The 24,879-nt window shown below is 34.6% G+C and overlaps 1 protein-coding gene across 17 annotated transcripts in view; it reads right to left on the bottom strand.

Annotated features, from left to right (window-relative positions):
• The window catches only part of ERC2 (ELKS/RAB6-interacting/CAST family member 2), a 369,674-nt gene that overhangs the window by 297,632 nt on the left and 47,163 nt on the right, over positions 1–24,879 (bottom strand). For all 17 annotated transcript variants that reach the window (XR_011905070.1, XR_011905073.1, XR_011905076.1 and 14 more), the window contains one exon: positions 23,893–24,309. Coding sequence is in view for 1 of the 17 variants with exons in the window: in XM_072347008.1 (XP_072203109.1) it covers positions 23,893–24,309 (417 nt within the window). In the remaining 16 variants the exon portion in view is untranslated. The remainder of the gene's footprint in view (positions 1–23,892; positions 24,310–24,879) is intronic.

Genomic DNA, 24,879 nt, shown 5'->3' with positions numbered 1-24,879 from the left:
ACAGTAGTATTTCACTTTGTTTCCAAAAACTTCAGCACACAGTTTTACTACTAATTTAAACATACAAAACAAAAAAACAAAAAACAAACAAACAAACAAACAAAACCACCAAGAAGAGGCAGCTCATATTAGAAACTTCCTTTAAAACAGGTATAAGAAGAGTTCTGTTCTCTTGTTGAGAAACTGACAACCATAACATTACCATCTAGTATTCAACTATTCAACACCTGCACTACACAGCATCAGCATTATTAACGCAATTCTAATTTTAAGCCAAAACAAAACTGCCTTTTTATTCCAGCTTTGCTGTATGACATTTCATCATTTGTCTGGAGAATAGCCAAGATGCTACAACCTGATCTTCCTTTCATTCTGTTTCTGGTGTATTTTATTATGGTTGCTAAGACATCAATGAATCTGTTGTCCTGAATAGATGAGAGAGAACGGAAAGTCTTAAATAAAAGGTTAGCTCAACACTGTTGATGCAGTACAACATTTTGCCTTGTATTTACACAAAACAGCCTCAAATAGCATAACTCAGATTGTTAAAATGAAGTACTTTTGTAGACAAAGAGGAAGTTTAGGGATATCATCCAACCCATGAAACTGTCATTGAGTGCTTGCATTCCAAGCAGTAGTCTTTTACTGATTAAAGACAGAAAGAAAATGGAACAGTAAAACAAATCATACTTAATCAGAATACTACAATAATGTTTGGGTTGTTTGTTTTTTTTTTTTGTTTGTTTGTTTTTGTTTGTTTGTTTGGTTTGGTTTGGTATTTTTTTCGGGGTTTTGTTTTTGTTTTATAGTGATCATATATCCACTTATTCTTCAACTCGTGCATAAAACAAGGACTTACAACATATTCTACCAATGTGTCTAAAGACAGATTCCAAGGGAAACCAGCAGGAGTTTTAGAAACTCAGATGTTGACTTGTATGTAAGTAACCACACATGCTGTCATAACAGAAGAGTGTCCTCTGGAAAGAGACTACATAGAAAAAGTTTCAAGCAAAAAAGTAATTTGTGTATGAAGTTTGAAATGCATGAGGGATAATTTCGTTTGTAATTGAAAGCACACAGAATGTTTCCTGAAATGACCTACTGAAACTGTGCTTTCACCAGAAATTTTGACAGTTACTTTCTTTCTTTGTAAAAAGAACAGAATATCTAGAAGATCCTGTCCTTTGGTGGTTTGGGTTTTTTTTGCCCAAGATTAGTATTTTTTTCTCTCTTACCAAAAAAGTTTCTCAAAACTTAAAGAATATTATTGCTTCACAAATATATTCAAAGGAAGAAACTTTTTGATAGTTTTCTCTATTCATATTAGATAGACAGTTACAACCGAAAAATAAATTTCAAACCATCACTTACATGACGCAGATAAGCACAGGGAACATCCTAACAAAAACACTTCCTCTACTTTTTAAGGTGCATACAAAGTTTAAAACTGTGTGGAAAACCACATTGAACAAGTTAAAATGCAAGAGCTGTAAGTGTCTCATTCTGTAAAAATAAAGAGACAATGCATATTAGTGCATTCTCCACTTCCCACCCTATGAATGCAATCAGTGACTTCTGAATTTCTATTCTGCACCTGTGCTCAAATGCAGGAGGGAAAAAAAAAAAACAACACAATTTTTGTTTGTTTATATTAAAAAAAAGAGTGAAATAATTCCAGAAATAAATTCAAACTCTACTACTCAGAGGCAAAAGTACTATATATCTCATGTATTTGCTGGATAGATTACAGAATATATGGGCAGCATATTGACTTCTCTCTAGCTGGTGGAAATATACAAAACTTCAAATGCGCTATTCACCTTTTTTGTAGAAATCAATTTTATTCATTTTTTATTGTTAAAACTTCAATTCTTTTCAGAGTATCACTGTAAACAGTCTGTGCTGACCAAGGAAGAGTGCTGGCATACACTCTGCCATGTTGCAATAATGCTTTAGATTGATTGCCATGGAACTTTTTTTAATATTCAAAAGTGCAATTTCATAGGAGCATCTAATAATATCTACTAAAATTATTATTAATGGATATACTGCTTTGTAATCATTGTTCTAACCTACCCTCAAGTGTATCCCTTACTGTCTTTTTTTCTTTTTTTTTTTCCATTTACATTGGCTCAGTGAAATCACAAGCTATAGTAATTTATGGGTTTGATTTTCGGTTCCCTAATTCTCCAGGAAGTGCTTTCCTAAATACGGGTGGGTTTTACTTACATGCATTTAAAATTACTGCTGGTATAAGCTATTTAGTATTTAAACATCAGGCCCTAATCTGCAAAGCTAACAAACATCAGAGTTAATAATACTTCAAATGTATTCTAAAGAGCTTCTTGGCTCTTTGGAATAGTATTTTAAATGCAGTGTTTTGTGGTAATATTTGAACCGTCTTCAGAACTGGAATTATGCAACTTCAATCATAACCAGGGGTCTGAATTCTACATAAGAGATGGATCACCTTTACAGCCTTTGAGATGTAAGTGGAATTCAGTATTCCACTCAAATTATTCTCCCCACTAAAGATACTCTTTTATTTCTAGATATCTGACTTACTCTGTTCTTCAAATACTTCAGTTATTTTAAAAGGTACTGAGTTTCCCATGTGAGAAGAAAGGAAGCAACTGGATGCCTTTGAAGGCCAGTATTATTTTCTAATGGTTTTGGTAATGAGCAACAAGTATCTGACAATTGGAAGAAAAATAATTTAAATTTGAAATGGAATAGTTAATCATAAAGATAAACATACATAATTAAAATTATTTCTGTACTTTATGCTAAATCTGCATAATCAAGCACTCCAGTGCTTACTACAATGTGATTTATCTTTTACACACCCATTATCTTTTATTTAGATTTTAGTATCTCCAACATGGGAAGCTACTGTTGTCACATTACATAACCATTTAAAAAAACAGATCTGTATTTTAAAACTTAATTATAAAGATAGTTCTCACATCATCATCCAATGGAATATTGAAGCTCTCAAAAAATGCCAAAATTATCTCCTTTACATATTCAGGAAACTATCATCTGCACGTTCCCAAGCATTTCGTATGTGTGAAGATAAAATAAACACACGAAAAAATATTGTTTACCCACTAAAATCTATAGTCGTCAGTCTTTGCATGGCATGTAAACGCGAATATTCTTTGATCAGCTTTCTCCACTAAATACTATTTCAATGTGCAACATAATACTTTGAAATAAACAACTGTACATACTTGTATGGGTAACATAGTAGTAAAATGAACCACTGATCAAATTTCTATACAGTTCACAGGTTATGGAAGTATATTGCAGAGAGTAACATGAGAACATTAACATAATTCTGCATAAGAGATGCATTACATTTCTTACAATTTAGCACTTTTTTTTTCTGTTTTGTTTTGTTGTTAGGAAGAAAAATCTCATATGCAACGCTGAACATTCTAAAACTATCTTCAAAAACGCTTAGAACAGTCTACATACATTCTACTCAAATTTGTATTCTGTTAAGAGCCACAATGCATCACCACAGGACTGGATTTCAGTTGGAAAAACATAAAATAGAGCTGACTTTATCTGAGAATACTGAAGCAAAGGAAACTCCACCAGTGTCACCTACAAAAACTATTTATCACATGAGACTTTACTTAGGACATGTATGTCATCTATACGGCACATCCACAATTCTTTGAGTAAACCATTCCAGCTATGCAGTAAAGAAACTGTACAAACCATTATTATCCAGCTGAATGCTTATCATTCCATGAAATCTGTCAAGAGTCTGTGAACTTTAATGATCACATACAAAAGAGAAAATCCACTTAGCACCTACTCCAATTCTTTCTCCATTGCCTGGGAAACTTGCTCCAAGCTCTGTTGCTTGGTAACTTGAAATCATCTGTTCAGGTTTCCTCTTTCATTTCTACATTTTTATCTGAATAAAACAAACAAACAAAAAAACCTACCCCCAGAACTGAAAAATGTCCTGTCCTTATTTTACTTTTTTTGTTGCTGTTGTTTGTTTTTTACAACTTTGGGGCAAAATAAACAGTAGGACACCACTTTCTTACACAGTTCAAACAATCATTTTTGTAGTATATGCTTAACATGAACAGCTCTGGGGCTAAGTGACTGATTACAAAATACTGTGCTGAGCATCATAAATACACATTACTGGATACATAAATACTATAAACATCTAAGGTTTAGTTTCCTCTATAAAGATGTGAATCAGAAGATTCTCCACAGAAACTGCAGAGATTATCTGTTTTGATTAAAATTGGACCCTAAAGGGGAGTTTTCAGAGCCTCGTGTGATGATGTAAATTGTGTATGACTGGAAAATTTACATGATGATGTAGGATATGGAGCACACTGCCATATGAAGTTATATTATGTATTGGGGAAAAAAAGCAAACTATGTAGCAATCAGAAGCTGTAGCAAACATGAACAAAAGTTATTTAATATTTTCCATTTTATACTTATTATTAGGCACTGTAATTACCTCATAAAAAAAAATATAGAATTTTGTAATCTTTGGGGTCGGATTTGAGGAAGGACTGAAAACAGGTAAACCAATAAAAATGTTTTAATATACTGAGAAAAAAATTACATTATATGTATTTTCTGATTTCCATGTTTATATTTTTAAACTTAAAATTAAGAGTTAGTGCTATTTTAAACTGTTATCTTTATTTCTAAATAATGGCAGAGCCATCTCACAGCTTTCTGATCTTTCTGTAGAAGGACTGAGAGTTTTCTGCCATTCTCAGGCCTCCTTTCTTCCCACAGTCTCATTTTCTCACATTGCCAATCCAGCAGGGATCGCAGTTCATATCCTAGAAGCAGCAGCTTTCCCTTCCTGCCACTTCTCCTTTCTCTCTAGAAACCCCATTCATCTTCCTGTTCCTCTCGGACTTTGGTAAGAAACACTGAGCTGAACAATAGAAGGAAATATCCCTTTTTTAGGGGTGTAGATATCTGAGGCAGAAATCAGTCACAGGAAGGGAGCCACTCACCAGACATGCTAAACCCTAGCCTGAGCAGACAGGGAGATGAGAAGACTGTGGTTCAGAGCAGACAAGTCACAGCTTCTCAGCACAGACACGAGGAGACAGATTGCCACCAAGGCAGCTGTCTGCTCTGCCCACTGCTTGAGCAAGCTAGACTGAATAGACTGCAGTTAACTAGGTTTGCAGTATTTGTGATTCACAATGGAATCCCATAATTCATGCATCCATACACCAGTCAAGTCATGATCACAATTTCTACAGAAATTATAATTGAGCTCCCTATACTAACTTGTTGACTTGTACAAAGGAGGATGGCTTGCATAGAGTCTTACAGACACAAAGATATCTTCAGCGTGAAGCTTAAAAAAAAGCAGCTATGAATTTGGAGTGTGCACATTTCTAACAATCAGATGTAGCAAACTTTCTGCAACAAGAAGTAAACCAAAACAATTTAGTTAATGCAGAACCACTTCCCTCTTGCCCCCTGCATGAACAGATATGCCAGCCTACGCACTGCTAACACTTTCCCATGGACCTCATCATCGCTAGTCACACAACCTAAAATACATCCATTTCATGAGTAAAAGTAAAAACATCATTATTATTAGCTATCTCATTAATGAGCAGAGATTTATGGAAGAGAAATATAATTCTCAGCACAGAAGAATCATCAGTTCAATTTGTCTTAACCAATAAAGCTGTTTCTCCAACACATACATCTAAAACTAAAATCACGTTGAGTACAACTACCTAGAATTCCCCCTCAGAACACTTCCTTCCCTTTACCAATAAGCCAAATAAATATGTAAATGAGAAGGGATATATACAACACATCTGACTACAAACAATATAGCTGGTAGCATTTCCACATTCTAATTACATGAACAAAGTTGATTTTATGCAAATGTGAAACTATCGTCTGTCTGACAAGCAAGCTCACATGAGCACAAGTTGGCAGAAGAATCTACAGTGCTAACACAGAGACAGGCATTTGTGTAGTCTGAGTTTAAGAGACACCAGGTAACACAGTTTATGCATAATAATCCAAAATCAAGAGTTATAAATGGTTGAAGGTTAAAAACTATAGGATGCAGGTTAAAATTACAAAGAGAAGAAAAAATGTGTAGGGTAAGAAACTGAGACATCATAAAAAATTTACCTGGTGGAAACTTGCCAACTGCATAACTCTGATGACATATCACAGAAACAATTTATTTTGTAGTTCACTTGGTTCCATTCCTTCATGGTTAAATACTATCCAGATATTTACAGCTCTCCATGGACTTCTCTAGTAGAATCTAGCAGATATTCTAGGTCCCTACATCTTATCACGTAACTTTCATTTCCAGAATTACTTCTTCACATATCCTGCCAGTTGATAGCCTTAACCTGCAAATGTCTAAAATTGTCAGCATCAAATTCAGCCTAACAGAAATCTCTTCAGTAACAGACCCATAGTCCACATCTCAGCATGCTAAATGCTTCCCCTGCATACATTATCCATTTTCTATTCAGATATTGTTTTGCACCATTTTTCAGAAGACTGAATTTCAAGAGTAAACTGCAGTGGTCAGCAGGTCTCTGTGAACCAATGGTTTAACTATTTCCTTGTTTACATCAGTCTAAGTCAAGTGTAATACTAATCAGTGACATCATTCTAACGTAAAGTCACTGCAAATGAAATCATAAGCAGGTCCATTAAGCATACTAGAACAGAAGAGGGTACCACAAGTAACCTATAAACTTCCACTACATTTAGAGGCAATAAATAAAAAAGGATACAATATTCCTATTCTATAGCAAACCATACCAGTAACAAAATTCCTCTAAAAATTAGGTCACATATGCGTATTTCCTCCATATCACATCTCCGTTAGCAAAGTTTTGGAAGAGTATATCACTTCAAGAAAATCTTAACACCAAAGATTCTTTGCATTTCTAATAAAAACACATTTTAAAATAGTGACAAGTCTATATACATTAATTGAAAGCTCTTTGCAATTTGGGGTGATAGTGATTTATTCAAAACAGTTTACAATATGATAAAGTATTTATAAAGCAAAAATGATTGCAGTGTAATCCTTTTCAAGAAGGCTTCTTATGAGCTTCCTATCTTCTATGGAGGAAACCAGAAGTACACTGGATGATTTCACCACAGGTTTGACCTAAAAGAAAGAACAGCATAACAGTGCTTCAGGTTTTTTTCTTAACAAAGCCATTAGGTAAAAAAAGGTTTCTGTACTCATCATGCAGCATTCTAAGTTGCAGCTACTATATAGTTTGTATATTAAATGGGAAGAGGTACAAGACAAGGGACTTTATCATTACCTGCCTCAATTTAGTCTTTCAACTGGGATCACCTCTTTCTTTTTCTGACTCTTCTCTTATGACGACACCTCCTACCAGATCACAAGTGCCTGCAAAACAAAAAGGGGGAAAAAGATCCCTAAATTGATGTGTAGCTTGTTTCATAATCTTATTACTGAAAAAATATATTGAAAAGATAACCAGAGAAACTGAAATTGATAAAATAAATTTAATTGAAAAATTAATAAAATAAAATGATTCTAAAATGCATGCACAAAATGTTGATTCTGTGATTTAAAAAAATATATTTTTTTATATGTTAAAAAAAAAAAAGAGAGAGTAATTGACAAATAAGTCTTTCTCTGTAGTAAACTTACCACAGAAAAGCTTGTAGGACATCTGTAGCTGCAGTCATGAGCAGTACCCTGTGTTCACTGAAGAAGTGGGCCACCCTGCAGCCCCTTTAGTTCTTCTGCTACACCCTGATGATCTCTGCATCTGCGGTTGCTGTATGCATGCAAAATAATCCCTCCATACAGAATAAGTACTGATTTTTATGTTTGTTTGCTTTATTAATTAAGGACTGTTTCACTGAATGAGAAGTGATCAAGTTAAAGCTTTTTTTTTACTAAGAGAATAAAGCAGAATGAGGTTCGAAGTTACACTTGAGATATTGGTTCCCTTTCCTACCTTCAGAAATAAGTTCTGAATCTCTAAATCTCTCCTATTTTTAAGCATATTGATGCTACAAATTTTGTTTGTAGTAGAACAGCTTTCAAAATCAGTCTTGGACATTCTGTTGTTAATGACAGTCTGACAGTTAACAATTGGTTTGCAGTGATTTACAATAAGCCATACTTAGAAACTCTATTACCTCTGAATTTCTCATTTTTCTTTTGCTTGCTTGGACATTGATGGCTGGGTTTGGATTTTTTGTTTTGCTTTGTTTTAATAATTACAGAACGTCTGGTTTAATTTTACATTGAAATGTTCATAAGCACTATCAAGCTGATTCTCAATGTAGAGCTTTTCCCAGGTTTTAGTTATAAATTTTTACAACAGTCAGACATGAAATGCTCTAAGCTTGCTTTTCAAGTATCATCACAGTTATGCTCAATCTCCCACTTTCACGTATAGATGTTGGTAAGATACAATATTAGGTTGTTAATCATTATTTGCCTTTAGACATTTAAATTAAGAAATAAAATGTATCTACACATATCAGCTGAGAAAACAAGCTAAGTGCTTATCATACTGGATTTTCTATTTAAGGTCAGAAAAAAGCAAGGATTGAGGTGTTTGACTGTAGACCTGATCTTTCAAACCTGAGCAATAAAAGACACACCCCAACAAGAGGACTTAGTGTCAAAGGGAAAGCAACTCATACACAGCAGCAATAGATGGAGAAAGTAAGCAAGCTGATAGCACAAAAACTACAAGTAACTTCTCAAGCTTTTCTTACTGCTCAGAATCCTATGGTCCTTCAAAATCTGAAAAATTCAAATTGAACCAAATGACCTGACTATTTTCTTAGATGGAAGGTGGGTAGAGGGATGAAATAATTAAGGAAACCAATGGAAGATAAGCAGAGAAAAAGTATTGCAAATGAGAAGCACTATTATATTCCATGTAATGCTTTATATACTTCTTTAAAAACCTAAGTCATAATGTTCAACTCCAGAAAATATCTGCAATAAAGCTTTTAAGGTCCAAGCACAAAAGCAGGATTATTATCCTACAGTGGCAACTTTTCTCTGTTTCAATCTGGCAAGATCACCTCTCTTGAAAAAGGAAAGGAGAGCAGGATGTTGCCATTTGCAAAGTAAGACTTAAGTAATTTGTTAGTGTAGGTACTCAAAAACAATCCATTTACATGAAATGCTTCTTACAACAGCCTCTGTAGGTACTACAGACTTCTATCATTTAGCTTCTGCACACATTCAGAAGTGCCCCTATTCTACCACCACTGACATTTTCAGCTCACTTAACATCATCACTGCCAATAATTATCTTTCTCCTGTATCTTACACGAAGCATGCAAATGCTTCTTCACTTGCTTCACTTTTCAGAAACTTGTTCCTGTTTCCTGGAGATCCATTAGAATTATGGACAACAGATGAAGGGCAGTCACATTAAACACAACAAAAACTGTCCTCCTCTATGAATGTTACTCTAATTTCCTCAGAGACTAAATTTATTACATCACAATGAAAACATTAGCACAAAAAATTAGATTACTGCTAATCCAATCTTCAGATATCCCTCTGGTAAACAGGACATTCCCATAAATGCACAACTTCTGTCAAGCTATGCGGAAAGTTAGTGAGTTTTCACTCCAGTCATTCTGGAAAACCCTGAGCTGCCATGAAAAATGAATTTACTATTCAAGTAGAGTTTTGGAGGCTAAAATCTAATGGTATACTGAACCATGACTTTTTTTTTCCTTGCAAATAACATGACATTTGCATATGTTCAATTTATCTTTTGCATACTTCTGAGAGTTCTGCACTGTGAAGTTGTGTGCTTCTGTTCCAAAGTCTAACTTTATGCTCACATTGGTAGAATCTCAAAAAAAGAAAAAAGATGTTTTTAGCTTTGGAAACAGCACCATGGTCAAAAGTTGAATAGGAATGGAGCATCTCCAGTATTTGCCATCTACTGATGAATTGATTTCTCACAAACTGCAAGAATGGTCTAAGATGTAAAGAGTAGACACCTGTATCTTTAACCATGTGCAACAGTCAACGTGCTTGATATGATGAAATGAAAGGCAGCTTTGTAGAAGAAGCAGCCAAGAATTAAACAGTGAATTTGCTGTACTCAGGAGGGACAGAAAAGAGTAAAAGCTCATCCCACATACATGTACTTCTCACAGCTGCAATACATTCAGCAGCAATACCATAAAATGGTGAATCATTAATTACAAATCTGTTTGTTTACAAAGAAAAGAGATCCTCAAAAGTTCCGGGAAGAAGGATTGTTTTTTAAAACTACATTTCCTTATACAGACCACATGTTCAATTACAGACTATATAACATTTACAGTAATTTAGCAATACATGCAATAAAACTAGATAAACTTCATGGAAATATGAAGGAAAATCATGAGATTCTAGTTGTAAAAATAGTGTATAAGATGGGACTGGTAATGTTGTTCACATCTACTGAGTAAACCTGGATTATGCATTTATTTTTATGCAGGCTCAATTATCTGTGTTTTCTTTTTTAACGCAAAGACATATCATTCCTCATAAAATATCTGATAACAGAGAGATTATAAAAATATATAATAAAAATAATAATATAATCAAATATAATAAGAATGTGTATTGAACATATTCAGGAAATCAATTTTCTAGGTAGCAAATCTGTCTATCTACATATCTCTAAGCATAAATGTTGTACTTTGGTGTGAAAAATCCAGGCCTTGAACACATTTTGTGCTGTCTTTACTTTCTAAAATCATTTTTTTTCAAATTGATTTATTATCCTGCAAGATTCACCCCAAAGAAAGCCAACACTCCAAAAGAAAGGCATGAAGTGGTTTGCTCCCCTAACACCTTGCAAAGGGAGAAGCGATGCTGTGCACATTCTGCACCAAACTGCCTGAGAAAGACTCCCTACCCCTTGCACTGTCCATCCCCCTGCAAACACATTAAAACCAGAATGGGTTTAGAATTCTGCATTTACCATATATATTCAGTTCCATAGTCCTGAAACACCAGCAGAGTCTAAGCAAAGACAATAAGCAAAACCTGCTACACATCTCCATTCTTACATTGCACTGGTAATGCTACATGAAAACAAAGCCTTCAATATTTTAAATTATGAAATTAAATGTTTTCAAGTAAAAATAACACCATTCAGTAGGTCTTCCTTCATCAGAAAGCACTGCTACATTCTCCATACAAGTAATTTCCAACAGAAAACACTTAACAGAAAGCAGTCTGGGCCGTGCTCAGATTACAAGTGAATATATTTTATACCTTAGCTTTTGCATTACTGTAACACTACATTATCTCATCTAATTAGATTTTTCCAAAACCTCTGGAAAATGAACTTGCCACATAATCTGGATGCTTGTTTATTGACTAAACGTGGTGTGCATGAACTAAACAATCTATTGTGGTAATAGTTAAGGAAGGAGCAACACTACAGCCTAATGGACTACAGAGATAGTTCTATAAAGTCATCATGTTATCTTCAGCACAACGTATCTAAAATATATTAAGGTGCAAAACCTTCCAATCTTGAGCTTTAACATTTCACTCTCAGAAATGATCTTAAAAAACAGTTCCTTTGTTAATGAACAAGTCTCTAATATTTTATGTTTGTAATTTAATCACTGTAAACTTTGAACATTACAGCAGAAAGTTACGTATGTATTCTCCACTATTTATGTGGCTATTTCAGAGTAATCCTTTCCAGATTCCTAATGAAAGATGTTTTGACTCCACACGTCTGACTTTGCTGCATTCACATTCATGAACTGTTTAGTTTGCATCTCAATATACAAATTTGTGAGGTACCCAAATGACTGGATGATTATTATTATTTATTTATTTTTAGTAAATTTCCTGAGGCTTTCATTGACCTCATTTGTGATTCCAAACACTTTGCATTTACAGAATTCTTAGGTTCAAAAGGAAAATATCACAGAAATAGCAGAAACACAGAAGCAGATATTTGTGAATGCTCTGCCTGAAATAACTGGGCCAACAATGAGGATAAAAGCTGTGTCATAATCAGCAAGAAATCTCAAACACAAGTATCCCCTTGGATCTTTTCTTTTTATGCATTATTATTTCCTAATGTCAATACAATCTAAGAGTCAGTCGAGAACTCATATTTCTCACACACCACTCTCCAAAGTGCTGTACAAGACTATTCTGATACCCTCAGATATTTTTTGCCTATTCTATTTCTATTTTTCTATTTTTTTCATCATTAAGCAGCAGTACATTTACAGATGATTCACCAAGAAATAAATCACAGGTTACGCTACTGTGTGTTAAAATAAATAATAATTAAAGTTTTAAAAATAAATAATAATTAAATTTTTAGACCATAATTTACTTCAGTGCCATTGCATAGAAATAATTATAATGCTGGACAGACTTTCCAGCATTGTAAAGTCACAGAGTTACTTGTTCACAAAAGTTTACAAAGTCTTAATTGATTTCTCAGTGAGGTAAATTAGACAAGATTAACAGATTCTGGTACAGACATATTCATTTTCTGCTTGCCTGTTTTAGTATAATGGCATCTAAAACAGTTTTTGAAGGGCATTTTCAAGACAAAGCAAGTTATTACTTCCAGTTATCACCCACAGTGCTGGCAATTATGAAAAATTAATGTAACCTCATTATTTTCATTCCTTCCTCCAGGGTCATTCAATAACTCAGTTATGGTTTTGCTTTTGTTTTTAAACCTTTCTGTTATCCAGGCTAGGTGAGAGACTTCATCCAAGCCTTGTGTCCTTCAGGAACTTGCTGGCAGAAAGAAATACAAAATACCTCTTACTTAATTATTTTGATATTAATTAAAAGTTAATACTAATTTGAAGTTTTATCACAGGGAAACAATCCCACTAGAGATTGCTTTGTTCACCTAACAAAATATATAAATCATTCTTTTAGTAATACCAATAAATAATACAGGTAAGAACTTCTGTTTTGTGTAAAACCTTCACAAATATTTGCTGTTGCTAGTGAGACTTTGGTAGATTGTTCACTCAGTAATGTGTTGGAAAAAATATACTTTATCTCCGCAGTTGGCAAGGCATTCTGTAAGAGAATATGCAGAGTTGCAACAAGCTATTTACATGCATTGTCTGTCCTTAAAGAATCAACATCTTTTTTAGGGGTTGGAGAAACAACTCATACACAGAGCACTGAAGACAAGCAAAAGGCATTATTACTACAAAAGAGACTTCTTTATATGTATTTCTGATTATAAAAGAGGTACTTTAGAGAAAAAACTCCAGCACATTAAAAAACACACCAAAAAAATCTCTTTTTCCTTTTCAATTCATACAAATTTCACTGCTTGGGTATTATCATTTCCTCAGAATTATTAATAAGAACATTTAAAGATAGAGCTAGTCACTCTTTAATAGTCATTTTTAGTTAGTCATTTTTTATATAAAAAAAAGAAATATATATAGCATTTTTTTAAGAACATTAGTTAACAACTGATAGCAGATTAGTTGTTATGCTACTTAACACAGTAGAGAATATTTAGCTATACAAAATATATCTGAGGACATTCTGCTAAAATAATAAAAGAATATCATCGTTTTAGATATAAAGTAGGACTCACAAGGTCAATCTGCAAGAGCTATGATTTATATTGCATACCCATCCTAGCTGCATTTGCTACATCTTGCTACAGATGTAAGAACAAGGCATGACCTCTTGCTGCTTTTTCTTTGCTAAGAATACAGATGACTGTGGAAGTGATAACAGACGGAGGACAGGAACTAGAATTCATAGAGCGTTAAAGTGTCAAATATCAACAAAACCCAGAAGACAACGCTTTGCTTTCTCAGCTTTATGCCCTTGTGAGAGTGCCCTGAGAAGCACATGGGAAACACTTATGGAAACAGAAGTTTTTAACCTGCTTAGAACTGCATCACTAAGAGCAAAGCCTCATACATTCAGAGAAAGAGAGTCAACTTTTTATGGCTCCATAACAGTTCTGGGAAGGACTTCAACTTTCAAATAACAAAGTTCATCCAGTAATTAATCACCATATCATTTCTTTGTTATATGAATGTGTCAGGAGAAACATGGGTTAGTGTATAGCCTGATTAAATGTGAGTTTCTGAAACAAGCTTGGGAAAAAAAATTGAGTATGTTCATTAAGATCTCACCTCACAATGTAGTGCAGTAAAGGCAAGAGAATACCAGAATGGGGCAAAAGGACCCTGACACAAAAGGTCTCCAGCCTTTCACCTTGCCAACAACCTGCACTGTTATTGCTGCAGGAATTCCATTTCCAAGTGGATGGCAAACAAAAAATCCAACACATTAGAACTGCAATATTAGCCAAAGAAAGGGGGGTGGGGGAAGAGGGTTGTTCTTGTGAAAATAGAAGTCTCTCAGCTTCTTCATTTAACTGTGACCTGCTGCAGCCCCAAAACACTAATGACCATCAAGTTAATAATAAATAATTTTTTTACCTGGAGGGAACACAGCCAAATACATTTAGCTGTCACAGTGGCAAATGTAATTGCTCAAATTATACACAAAAAACTTTTCTACCCTGGCATAAGCTTTCTTTGTAGATTCCTTCATCTTCATACAAATGACTAAATGTGACTTCTCTATAGTAAACATCAATCCAAATATCATGCAATTAAATATAAGGAAAGAAAGACTAAAGCATCAAATGTATCTCTCCTACAGAGACAAGAATTCTGATTTGAAAGAATTACTGAAATTGCCTATAAAGCCAACTGAAACAGCTGTGGAAATCCAAAGGACATGCAAAATTCAGGAGATACTGGGTGATATGCAGCTCTGACCACAAAAAGTGCAGCGATAAGAATGCATGTGTTACTTAACCTGAGCTGTGACTCAGAAAACCATCTCTGACCAGTCATAGACCCAAGAACTCTTCAATATTCTTGTTTGCAATGAAACCATTTTTGGGTAACCCCTACAACTGGCAAACCAAATATATCAAGTTTGTCTTTCCATTTGGCATCCCTGGAGAATTTCTGCTAAGGCTGTTAAGTACCCTTTAAATAAGTGGTAACATTCACTAATACAATAACATAATGATGTACTTACCAGTCCCAAAACTTCCTTGCTACCATTCATAATTACAGTCTTTATTTATGCAGCTTAAGACTGTCATACTGCACAGAGATTCCAGGAAGAGGAGATTGTAAGGAAACACCAAAATACATTTACATTATTTAAAGCACCACAATGTTAAATTAAAGCAAAATTTCCTGTAAAGCTCAACCATTATGCATTCACACATTAGGAACATACAGTTAACTAATAAAATATTCATAATTTGTGACCAACAGAGTAAAAGGAGAAGGTTTTGTGCAAGTATCTAATTCTGCATTTTTTCATCACAAAAAATATACGTATTTTTTCCTGACAAAAAAATGCAGAATTAGATACTTGCATATATATATACGTATATATATATATGCATATATATATATCCAGGTGTTCTGGAGATTAAATTCGTTATTTTTAGACTTTGCTGGAATGGAAACCATCCTGAAGAAAGAGTTAATAAGCTAAAGACCAAGCTTGCATATGACACCAGATTTCCAACTTCTCATGCTGAAGGGTTCAGCAGAAATAAATGAGGAAAGTAGCCCTAATTTGGAATCCCTCCAAGAGTAAGTTCTGACTTACCATCCTGCAGTCTCTATTGTTGTCATAAATTTTATCAACTGAGTTGGTATTAAAACCTTCTTTGAGAAAAGAAAAATGCACAAGTGGGAGCATGTTTATCTGTTCCCAAACTCTTAGTAAGATTTCCAATTTTCTGGCCAGCCATCCTGTGCCTTAATGATGCAGATGGTTTGTAAGCACTGCCAAGACCACTGTAAATACTCACGGTACTGTTGAGTGGCTAAAGGGTAACATTATATTGATAATGGTTTCTGAGATTTGTTATCAGCAGAAAATCTTTTGTCTGCCAGATGTACTCCTATGTGAAAATATGCCCTTTTCAAGTTGAGAGCTGAAAATGACTCTCTCCAAGCAAGTCAGGAATAATTTAGAACAAACTGATTGTTCTGACTCAAACATGTGCAGGTGTTCAGTCAATCAATGCTCTGAAACAGACCAACTTGGGAATAACGATGCAATTGCAATAAAAATCCTTCTCCCTGTGCTTTGATGGTACACTTTTAAACAAAATACTGTTTCCACTTCCTTTGTGAGAGAAACCTCCTGAGAGAGCCCTGCAAAATGAAGAACTGGTTTGCAGTGCTTGTGCAACTGCACTACAAAATTGGAGAGCACTGCCTAGCACTGGTTTCTTCACCATTTTCTTATCATATTGTTCAGCCTACAAAAGCATCCTCAGGCATCCTCCATGCAAGACCAGAATATGAAGAAGGAGAACTACATCTTAAGGAATAATTAGTGCAGTAATTTCAAAGGATACTGTAATCCTTCACCAAAATGGATGTCTAAAAGCTGAACAGGCAGTATAGTGGGTATATTGGGTGTTCTCATCTTTACAACACTTCTATAATTACTTATAAAAATGTAAATAGGGAAAAGTTGAAACATACATATTTAGGAAATAAATTAATGTGAAAGAAAATGTATCCTAGGGGTCCAATGATGCAATCTTATGATCACTTTTTTCACTGAAAAAACTGTTCCTTTGAATCCTGATACAACCCATCATTTTAAAACAAGGAATGCTGAAGTCATGAGGCTACCCTGTGTCCCAACAGTGCCTCAAGCTGTGAGACACACTGTCTTCATTCAGCACTGCCTGGATTTAAGATCTTTCTAAAAACTTGCTAACATTCAGAATAATGATAGCTCACCTGCATATTTGAAGGGTTTAAAAAAAAAAAAAAAAAAAAAAAAAAAAAAAAAGTTAAAACACATTTTAAAATAAAGGATGAAAAAAGAAATTCTAGAAACTTGCTCTGCTTTCAAAAAGATGCATTTGCAACCTCTAGTCATCTTTTCAATACTGCAGCAAAGGGCTACTTTATTTCTCTATTTACCACCAACTTAAAGAGAGCAAATCACCATCCCTATTGCTGCAGAGCTTAACAAGCTGTCCTGATTTTCTTTGGGAGAGTAACATGTCAAGTCTGTACCACCAGGGGTCATGTTTGTCTGCTCCCTGTACTAACTACAAGGTCAAGTACTGAAAAAGTGAAGAAATTATTTTGAAACACAAATTTTATCATTTAGATCTAGATTTATAATTTGTAACAGAATAATAAATTAGCTTTTTAAAATCTTGTTGCAGTTTATTTAGGTGATGTTTTGATAGACATCTAATGCTACTTCATTTTATCTAACAAACTATTACAGAAAGGATTCTCTATATATATTCATGGCAGCTACATCTAAATGTAGGACTTTGTATCAGAAGATCCCAACTACATAAAGTTGTGCGCTCTGTGTTGCCTTGGCTTCTTGCAAAGGGCTATATGTAGCAAGCCACTACATAAGCAGAAAAGCTCCTGAGTAAACTGAGTACTATCAGTCTTTCTTGAAATGCAGCAGGGCACAGAACATGACTCGTGATGTTCTCCTTCCAGGTTCCGGTCACATTTCTGCAGCCAAGGTAAGGGAGAACACTTACCACAGTGAAACTCCATTCAAAGAGAATGGATGCCATCTTAGCTTGCTCTTTTATTTTTAAAAAATTGAAGTAAATTGCAATTTTGGCTTAAAATCTGGGGCTGAACTCTACTAATGCATCCAGATATAATTCCTGACTTCACTTGTTTCATAGAGCAAGAAATGCAATTAAGCTCTCTACTTGCTTTGATTCTTATCTGCAGCTGTTTTAACTGCAGTCTGTCTACAGACTGAATACAATTCCTGTGTCGTACTATCAGCTGCAAATGAAGGAACTCCTTAGTCCATCCCATCATTGTAAATTGAGCTGTGACAAATAGATAGGGCATGATCATCTGCAGAAGGGATAAAAGCCAGAATAAAATCCAATTCTCATTCAAGAGTGCCATCCAGTGTCTAAAGTAAGTCAACGTACCTCATGTGAATAACGTGAACAGATGGAGCCAGGCACAGGCTCATTCTCCAATAAATAGTTTTTCCTTATTTTTAGAGGAGATCTTACATTTCAAACTGTAGAATGACAAAGCTTTTCATCCATATCGAGCTCATCTTGCTGCAGATTACTGCAGCTCACCTGAAGATCACAGCAACTCATAGAAGGATTTGTAAATGACAAGTTCAATTAAGATGTCAGTGAACTCCAGTGCTGATGTATTTTTATGTACTGGGAAATCTGTATCATCATAAACCTCACAATGCATATACACGAAAACATACATCTGCAGAAGTCTGACTTATTTCAGAGAAAAGAAAGTCTATGGAACTGAACTAGAATGTCTGGGACACATGTGGGATAGTAAGGAAATACAATGCATTTAACATTGCCATAATGAAGTATAGACAGAGCTGAATTATCCCAGTTACTCCTAGGAAGCTGTATCCATAGAGGATGGTTTGCAACAAGCAGAGGAGAACTGAAGTGTGTGACTAACACAGGCCCTGATGCTGTACTTTTTTATACAGTGTTCCCTGGCACTACTCATAAGTATGCATACTGGTGCACTGGGATTTTAATGAGATCAGGCCTATCATTTTCCCATTGTAATTCTAAACACCAACATTAGGACTATCCAGATGATAATGTTTCATGGTGTTGTATTGTAAAGAAACTGCACTATTCCAATGGATAGTTTACACAAGCATCTTGAAAATAGTACAACAGCAGAATCAGAAACCAATACAAAAATCAGTCCATACAGTACCCCCTGACTCCCAAGGTTTATGATCTTCAGTCGTATTTGGATTTGAGTACGTACAAAGTTTTCACGTTCTGGAAAATGTGTTCATACTTTTCTCAATTTTGTGTTTCATGATTTTTCTCTCTTTCTAGAACAGTTTCTTTAATTTCCTCTCAAACATCAACATTCATTTCAAACTGACATTTTTTTCACATTCTAGATTCCAAACTAGTGGTGATGTTGTCATGGAGAGTAAAACATGCCCTAACTGAAAAAAAAAAAAAAAACAAAACTCATTTGTAAGTAAAAATCTTTCTTTTGGATTTTTAAGAACTACTGCAACCAAGTACCCCAGCAATATTATGGGCAATAACAAAACCCGAATGGGCTACCTTAGGAATAGTATTTGTTCTCTAGACCATAATCAGTTTCTGCCTACTTTTTCTTGCCTCGTATGACTACCATGTTCTTCTGTATACCTAAGAAGTCACCTTAAAACGCATATTACTATCGCTATTGTGATAGGAAATAATTATTGTCTTTATAACAACTGATTAGATTAATATTTTGTGCTGAACCAGGAGAAATAAAAGGAAAGAGGCACTAATGAACCTAATAAAGACACTCAGACTAGAATGGTTGTTAATCTGCATAACTAACTACAGGGAAGAAATGTTTGGTGTCGATAAAGCATTTCCTTAGTAAATTACTACTGGCTCCAGTGTAAGACATTTACAGTAAACACCAAAAGTCTGCAAGGCATCTGTTCTACTCACAGTGGAAGAAAGAACTTTACTCCATTAATAACTTTAAAAACATGCAATAAGTAATTCATGATGGCAGTTCAAATCCTATCATCAACCATCATTATTTGACCAAGCTGAGTTCAAAGATAGAGCAAGTTTTAAAAAACCCTTGAAAGTTTAAAAGTGCACTTTAAATTATAATAAAGCTGTGTTCTTCTTCCTAAGTGTAGAAAGAAAAGACCATAGCTTTAAACCACGTACAATGTTATTTTAAGAATACATGCAAGATAAGAGTTAAAATGTATATATAAAATCCTATATGATCTCAGATTCCATTTTAGTGAATTTGTATGTTATATAGAGAAGGCATGTGTAATCTATGTGTATGTATATATAATAAAATACTTGCTGGAATTTTAACATTTGACTTTACTAGAGATTTAGTGGGACTTTGCCTAAGGCAAGTTTTTAATAGCAATAATAAAAAAATACTTAATGGTACTTAGGGTAAATAATGTGTGGTCACTATGTTTAAAAAAAAGTAATACCAAACATCTGTGCTAGATTTCCACATGATAAAATCACCGGATTACCTTCAGTACTCCCAAAACTATAGAGAAAAAAAATGTTTATCTCAAATCCTAGAAAATATATTTGATAATCAATGTGAGTAGTAAAAGGCAGGCATTTTTAATGACAGGAATGTATGTTTAGTGATATATATTATTACTTATTTCTGAACACAAGAACACAATGGTATGACATCATGGCTTCAAGACACATTTCCTTTTCACCTGTTAACATACAAACAGGGAGATTCCCAGGCCCAAGAACGGCCATCTACTTACATATGTGTATTCGCAAAGGCTACTTTGTTACCTGAAGAACACAATTTCCTTAGCAAACATATACTATATCATTTTCTCTCATAAAATAACAATAAAATCCAGCTATCATAGGAAAAGGCTAATAAAAATATTTCTGGGCATTCAATGAGCTAAATTTCTTACAGATGAAAGATCCAGTCTAACTCAATGAAGGGAAACTGAGCACAGACTACACAGATGCTCTCAGAAACCATGGAGAGGAGCTCCATAATCTCTTCTTAGCAGGCTGTATCTTCAAAACTGAAGCTAAAACGCATACTTACACTTCATGCTATTCAATCAGATTATTTTCTCTTGCTTTGTGATAAACAACTAATGAAAGTTTTGCTATAACTAGCACAAGTCAGGGAATCTAGCTATTCTTGTGAAAGCGTATTCCCTGTATAATGAATTCCTTAATATGCAGAAAGGAATGTAATCACTTTTTTTGCATAGCTTTTTTCCCCAGTACATTTGTTTTAATGAACCTCACCAACACAGACATTCTTTGTGGTTCCTGTAAGAGAAGAACAGAATTCCAACTTCACCTGAAGTTTCCTCCTGTGTAATAAGGCTCAAATTTGCCATTCCTAGAGCTCTCAAAGAGAACTTGAGTAAACACAATCAGAAGCTCGCTATCGTGAAACAAAGTTTGATGATGCAGTAGAGTGTACGCTGCAGAAAGGTGTGGTCTGTGAGGGGCAAATGGCTAACATCCCCAAACCACCCCAAAACAGACTGCTTTATATTCCAGAGGCATACTCCTATGCCTCTGGTACACTAGCTATTTCTCTCTCTCTTCTCTCCAGTATCTCCAAGAAATATAATCTACAGTCAGGAGAAATTCCACATTTTATGAGGCAACTACGTTAACTTCTACAGCTATTCATGGGAAAGAAAAAGAAACAAAGTGGTTTTTTTCCCCTCTTTTTCCACACGATTCTTGCATAACTTCGTTATTTCAAATCAAGACAGTAGAACACTGGTTTCTGGTAATGTGCATACTTCACATGCAGTAATGATAGCAACTTGTAAAACCAAAAATAGCAAAGGTAATTAAAAATTAATTTTCAGAATTTGATCGAACATTGTGTTACACAGGAGAATGTATTAGTTTTTCAGGAATATACTCAACATGAGCTCAATAGTGTAACCTGCAAAAATACAGAAATCAGAATATTTTAGTCAAAATTCTGCAAAAACAAGTATTTTGTTAAAGACAGATAAAAATGAACAAAAAATGAACAAAATTTGGTGCTGGACATATACTAAATTCTAAATCATTCCTTAGCGGGATTGAAAAAAGCTTCCAAGTTTTGATTCACTGTCAAACATTCCCAGGTAAGTGGAGGAAAAGATGGTCATTTACAGCCAGGCTGAAAACCTGCAACCTCTTGTTGAAAAATGGAATCCACTAAGGACACTACTGCAAAAGATGCAGCACAGTAATTCCTAATTTATCAGGCTCAAAAACTGTACTTTGTAGGATCGAGACTGCATGCAGTAACAGCAATTCTAGTAAGCACAGCAGAAAACAAAGACTCACTGCACTACACAAAAATCAAAAGTGGAATATTCTGTTTTTTAACAAATGGATAAAACTAAATACTGAATATCTGATATTCCTTTAAATTGTGTAGACAACTCCCAGTTGCAAGACAGCAAAAGGCAAATAAATCAAAATCCATAACTACAGCATGCCTCAGGAGCAGAGCTGGAGAGAGAATTTCACACAAAGCTTTGGATTCCTAAAGCATGAAGGAAATTCTTAGCCAAAATCCCCAAATCAATAGATAGTTCCCCAAAGCTGACACAGAGATTCTGACCAGAAAACTGTAAATTTTAAACCTTGACAAGTCTCCAAGGCATATCAGCATGTCATAAGCAGAAACTCCAGCAAACCCCTCAGTACATTTGCTCTAGAGGAAAGATAATTACTTTATCCTCAATATAAATTTAGAGAGAAACAATTTTTTTCCTGGCTCCTGAGAACAACCCAGTGGGAACTATGAGATATCTTTGTCCACTTTCTGTGCTCTATTTAGTCCTATTTCTTTAACTGCTCTTAGAAGGCCATTCCAGAGCTTGACTACTCTGCAAATTAAAAAACCTTCTTCAAATTTCTGCTTTATTCATGTCCAAGATATGCCAAATTAGTCATCACAAATGTAAGTGATAATGATGCTATAAGTGAGGCACAATCATAGAACAAAATAATAAATACATAATAATAATAAATACAGTATCATTAATTCACTTATGCAATTCCTCTCAGAATCCACTGACTCCATTAAGTGGCGGTATCACTTTTTAATGAATGTTTTGCCTGAGAAAAGATTCATGGGGATTCACATCTTCAATAAAAAACTTCAAAAGTATGTTTGTGCCCTGCAAATTTTCTAATGTTTCCAAGCTTGAGAAGTGCTTTGGATACAACTGAGGCCTCAATACATATTTCTTTTTCTTCCTTTTAATCTGAAATCTAAAATAAATCACTTGGTTTTATTAATTCCTTTTTACTAATGAAGTAGCCGTAACCTCAAACAGTTCATCCGCAGGGGAACAAAAGTTCCGTAGATGTAAATAGCTATTCTTTATCCAAGAACCAATAATAGTCTTCTGTGTTCTAGTACCGATTTTATTCATGCTTTGACTTATCAGGCAAATCAGTTTTTTTACCAGACTGGTAGTTCAACCAGACTACAGTGCTCCTGAATTTCTAAGGAAATAGAACTGGATGTCCTGATTCTCCTCACTGTGGGTAGCTTATACTCTACTTCTGCAGTTGTCACCTTTCTCAGTAGGAAGCAACAAGGTCTCTCTCTGAGGAAGACACACTTTCTCATTTCCCTGTCATCAGCTTTAGAGGCTGCTAGGATGAAGAAGGTCACATGGGCTTGAAAAGCGGGCAGATTTTCTTTCAGTTGTACTTCTCCCAAATATAGTTTCAAAATTAATCAGCAAGTAATGTGGGCAGCTGATGCAGGTGGGCTGGGGGCCAGCATGTAAATGTAGTGGTATTATGTTGTATACCCCAGCAGAAAATAAATTAGATAAAGTCTGAGTACAGAAGGCAAAATGTTTGAAAACACTTATTTCAAACACAAGGGGTATAAAAACAAAATTCCCTATGTACTCGTGACTAGTCATTTTATAGCAATAAAAGGTGCCAAGTGTCTCTTCAATAATTCTAATCATCTTCATTTGCTAAACATGGATTTGTCAAAATACAAGAAATCTAGACTGGATGCAAAGCAACAATATCAAAGACAACAAGCTCCGAATGGCACAATTACTTTTATTCCATAATATCTCAGTCCACTTGTTTATTAAATTTGATTTAAAATAGGTGCATCTCCTTCTAGGAAACAATGAAAACAGAAATAGAAAACATTCAGATACTTATTTCCAGACCTGCAGCAAATACATTAGCAGTATTTTTAAAGAAATAAATAATGCGTTTTCCTTACCTCTCTAAGATGTATGTTTTCCTTCTCCTTCTGGTCTAATATCACTTCTAAATGATTAACCTGAGATTCAGCTTCTGCCATCCTTCGAGTTCTCTCATTGTCATCTTCCATTCCTTTTGAGGGCAAACCTTTACTCTGCAACATTTCCAGAAGCTTTTTTATTGATTCATCTCTAGCATTTAGTGTTTGTTTTTGTGTTTCAATTCTTAGCTCCATTTCTTCTAGAGTTTTTCTTAACAGGAACAGCTCTTTAGCTTGCCTATCGTGTTCTGCTTGAAGTCTTCGAAAATTCTCCTCTGTTAGCTCAATCGTAAAATGCTCAGCACCTCGGTTTCCACTTTCTTGCTGCAGAAGATGATTAAGATCTCTCTGGGTTCTAAGCTCATCTTGAAGTGCCTGGATTGTCATTTGCAGATGCTACAACACCAAAAATAAATAAATAAATAAATTTAGGAGCAGAATGTAAAATTTGACTTTGATTAAACTTTCATTTATGCTTTTATAAAAATTCATTAACAATGAAAGTATACTAAATGACCTTAAAAAAAAAAAATCACAAATGCATGTGACAATGTTTATAATGATCTCCTTCAAGTGCTTCTAGTGAAAATAGATGACAATACACAGAGTGTCAACTACAGATAAAATGAAGAGCAAAGAAAAACAACAAACCCAAACACAAGGCAGTGACACGTCCATTTGTACAGTCAATATGTGCCTATAAAGTTGAAAGACTCAGTATTCCATGTTTTCTAAATTACTTCATAGACCACAGGTGGTTCTGCCCTGCATGATGCTCAGCAGATGAGTTATGAAGTCAATCAAAGCACTCCCTGTAACTGAAGGGATATTGGTGGGCAGCGAGGGGGGAGCACTTGATTGGTTTTGTTTTTTTCTTTTGGCAACTAAAGTCATGAATATGTTTTAGTAAACAGGATTACTGTATCTCTAATGAACAAGCAAGAAAAACACAGTAAGTAATATTGA

Source organism: Excalfactoria chinensis, chromosome 12 (assembly GCF_039878825.1).
Source record: "Excalfactoria chinensis isolate bCotChi1 chromosome 12, bCotChi1.hap2, whole genome shotgun sequence".
Lineage (NCBI taxonomy): Eukaryota > Metazoa > Chordata > Aves > Galliformes > Phasianidae > Excalfactoria > Excalfactoria chinensis.
This window is presented reverse-complemented; position numbering and strand designations above follow the sequence as displayed.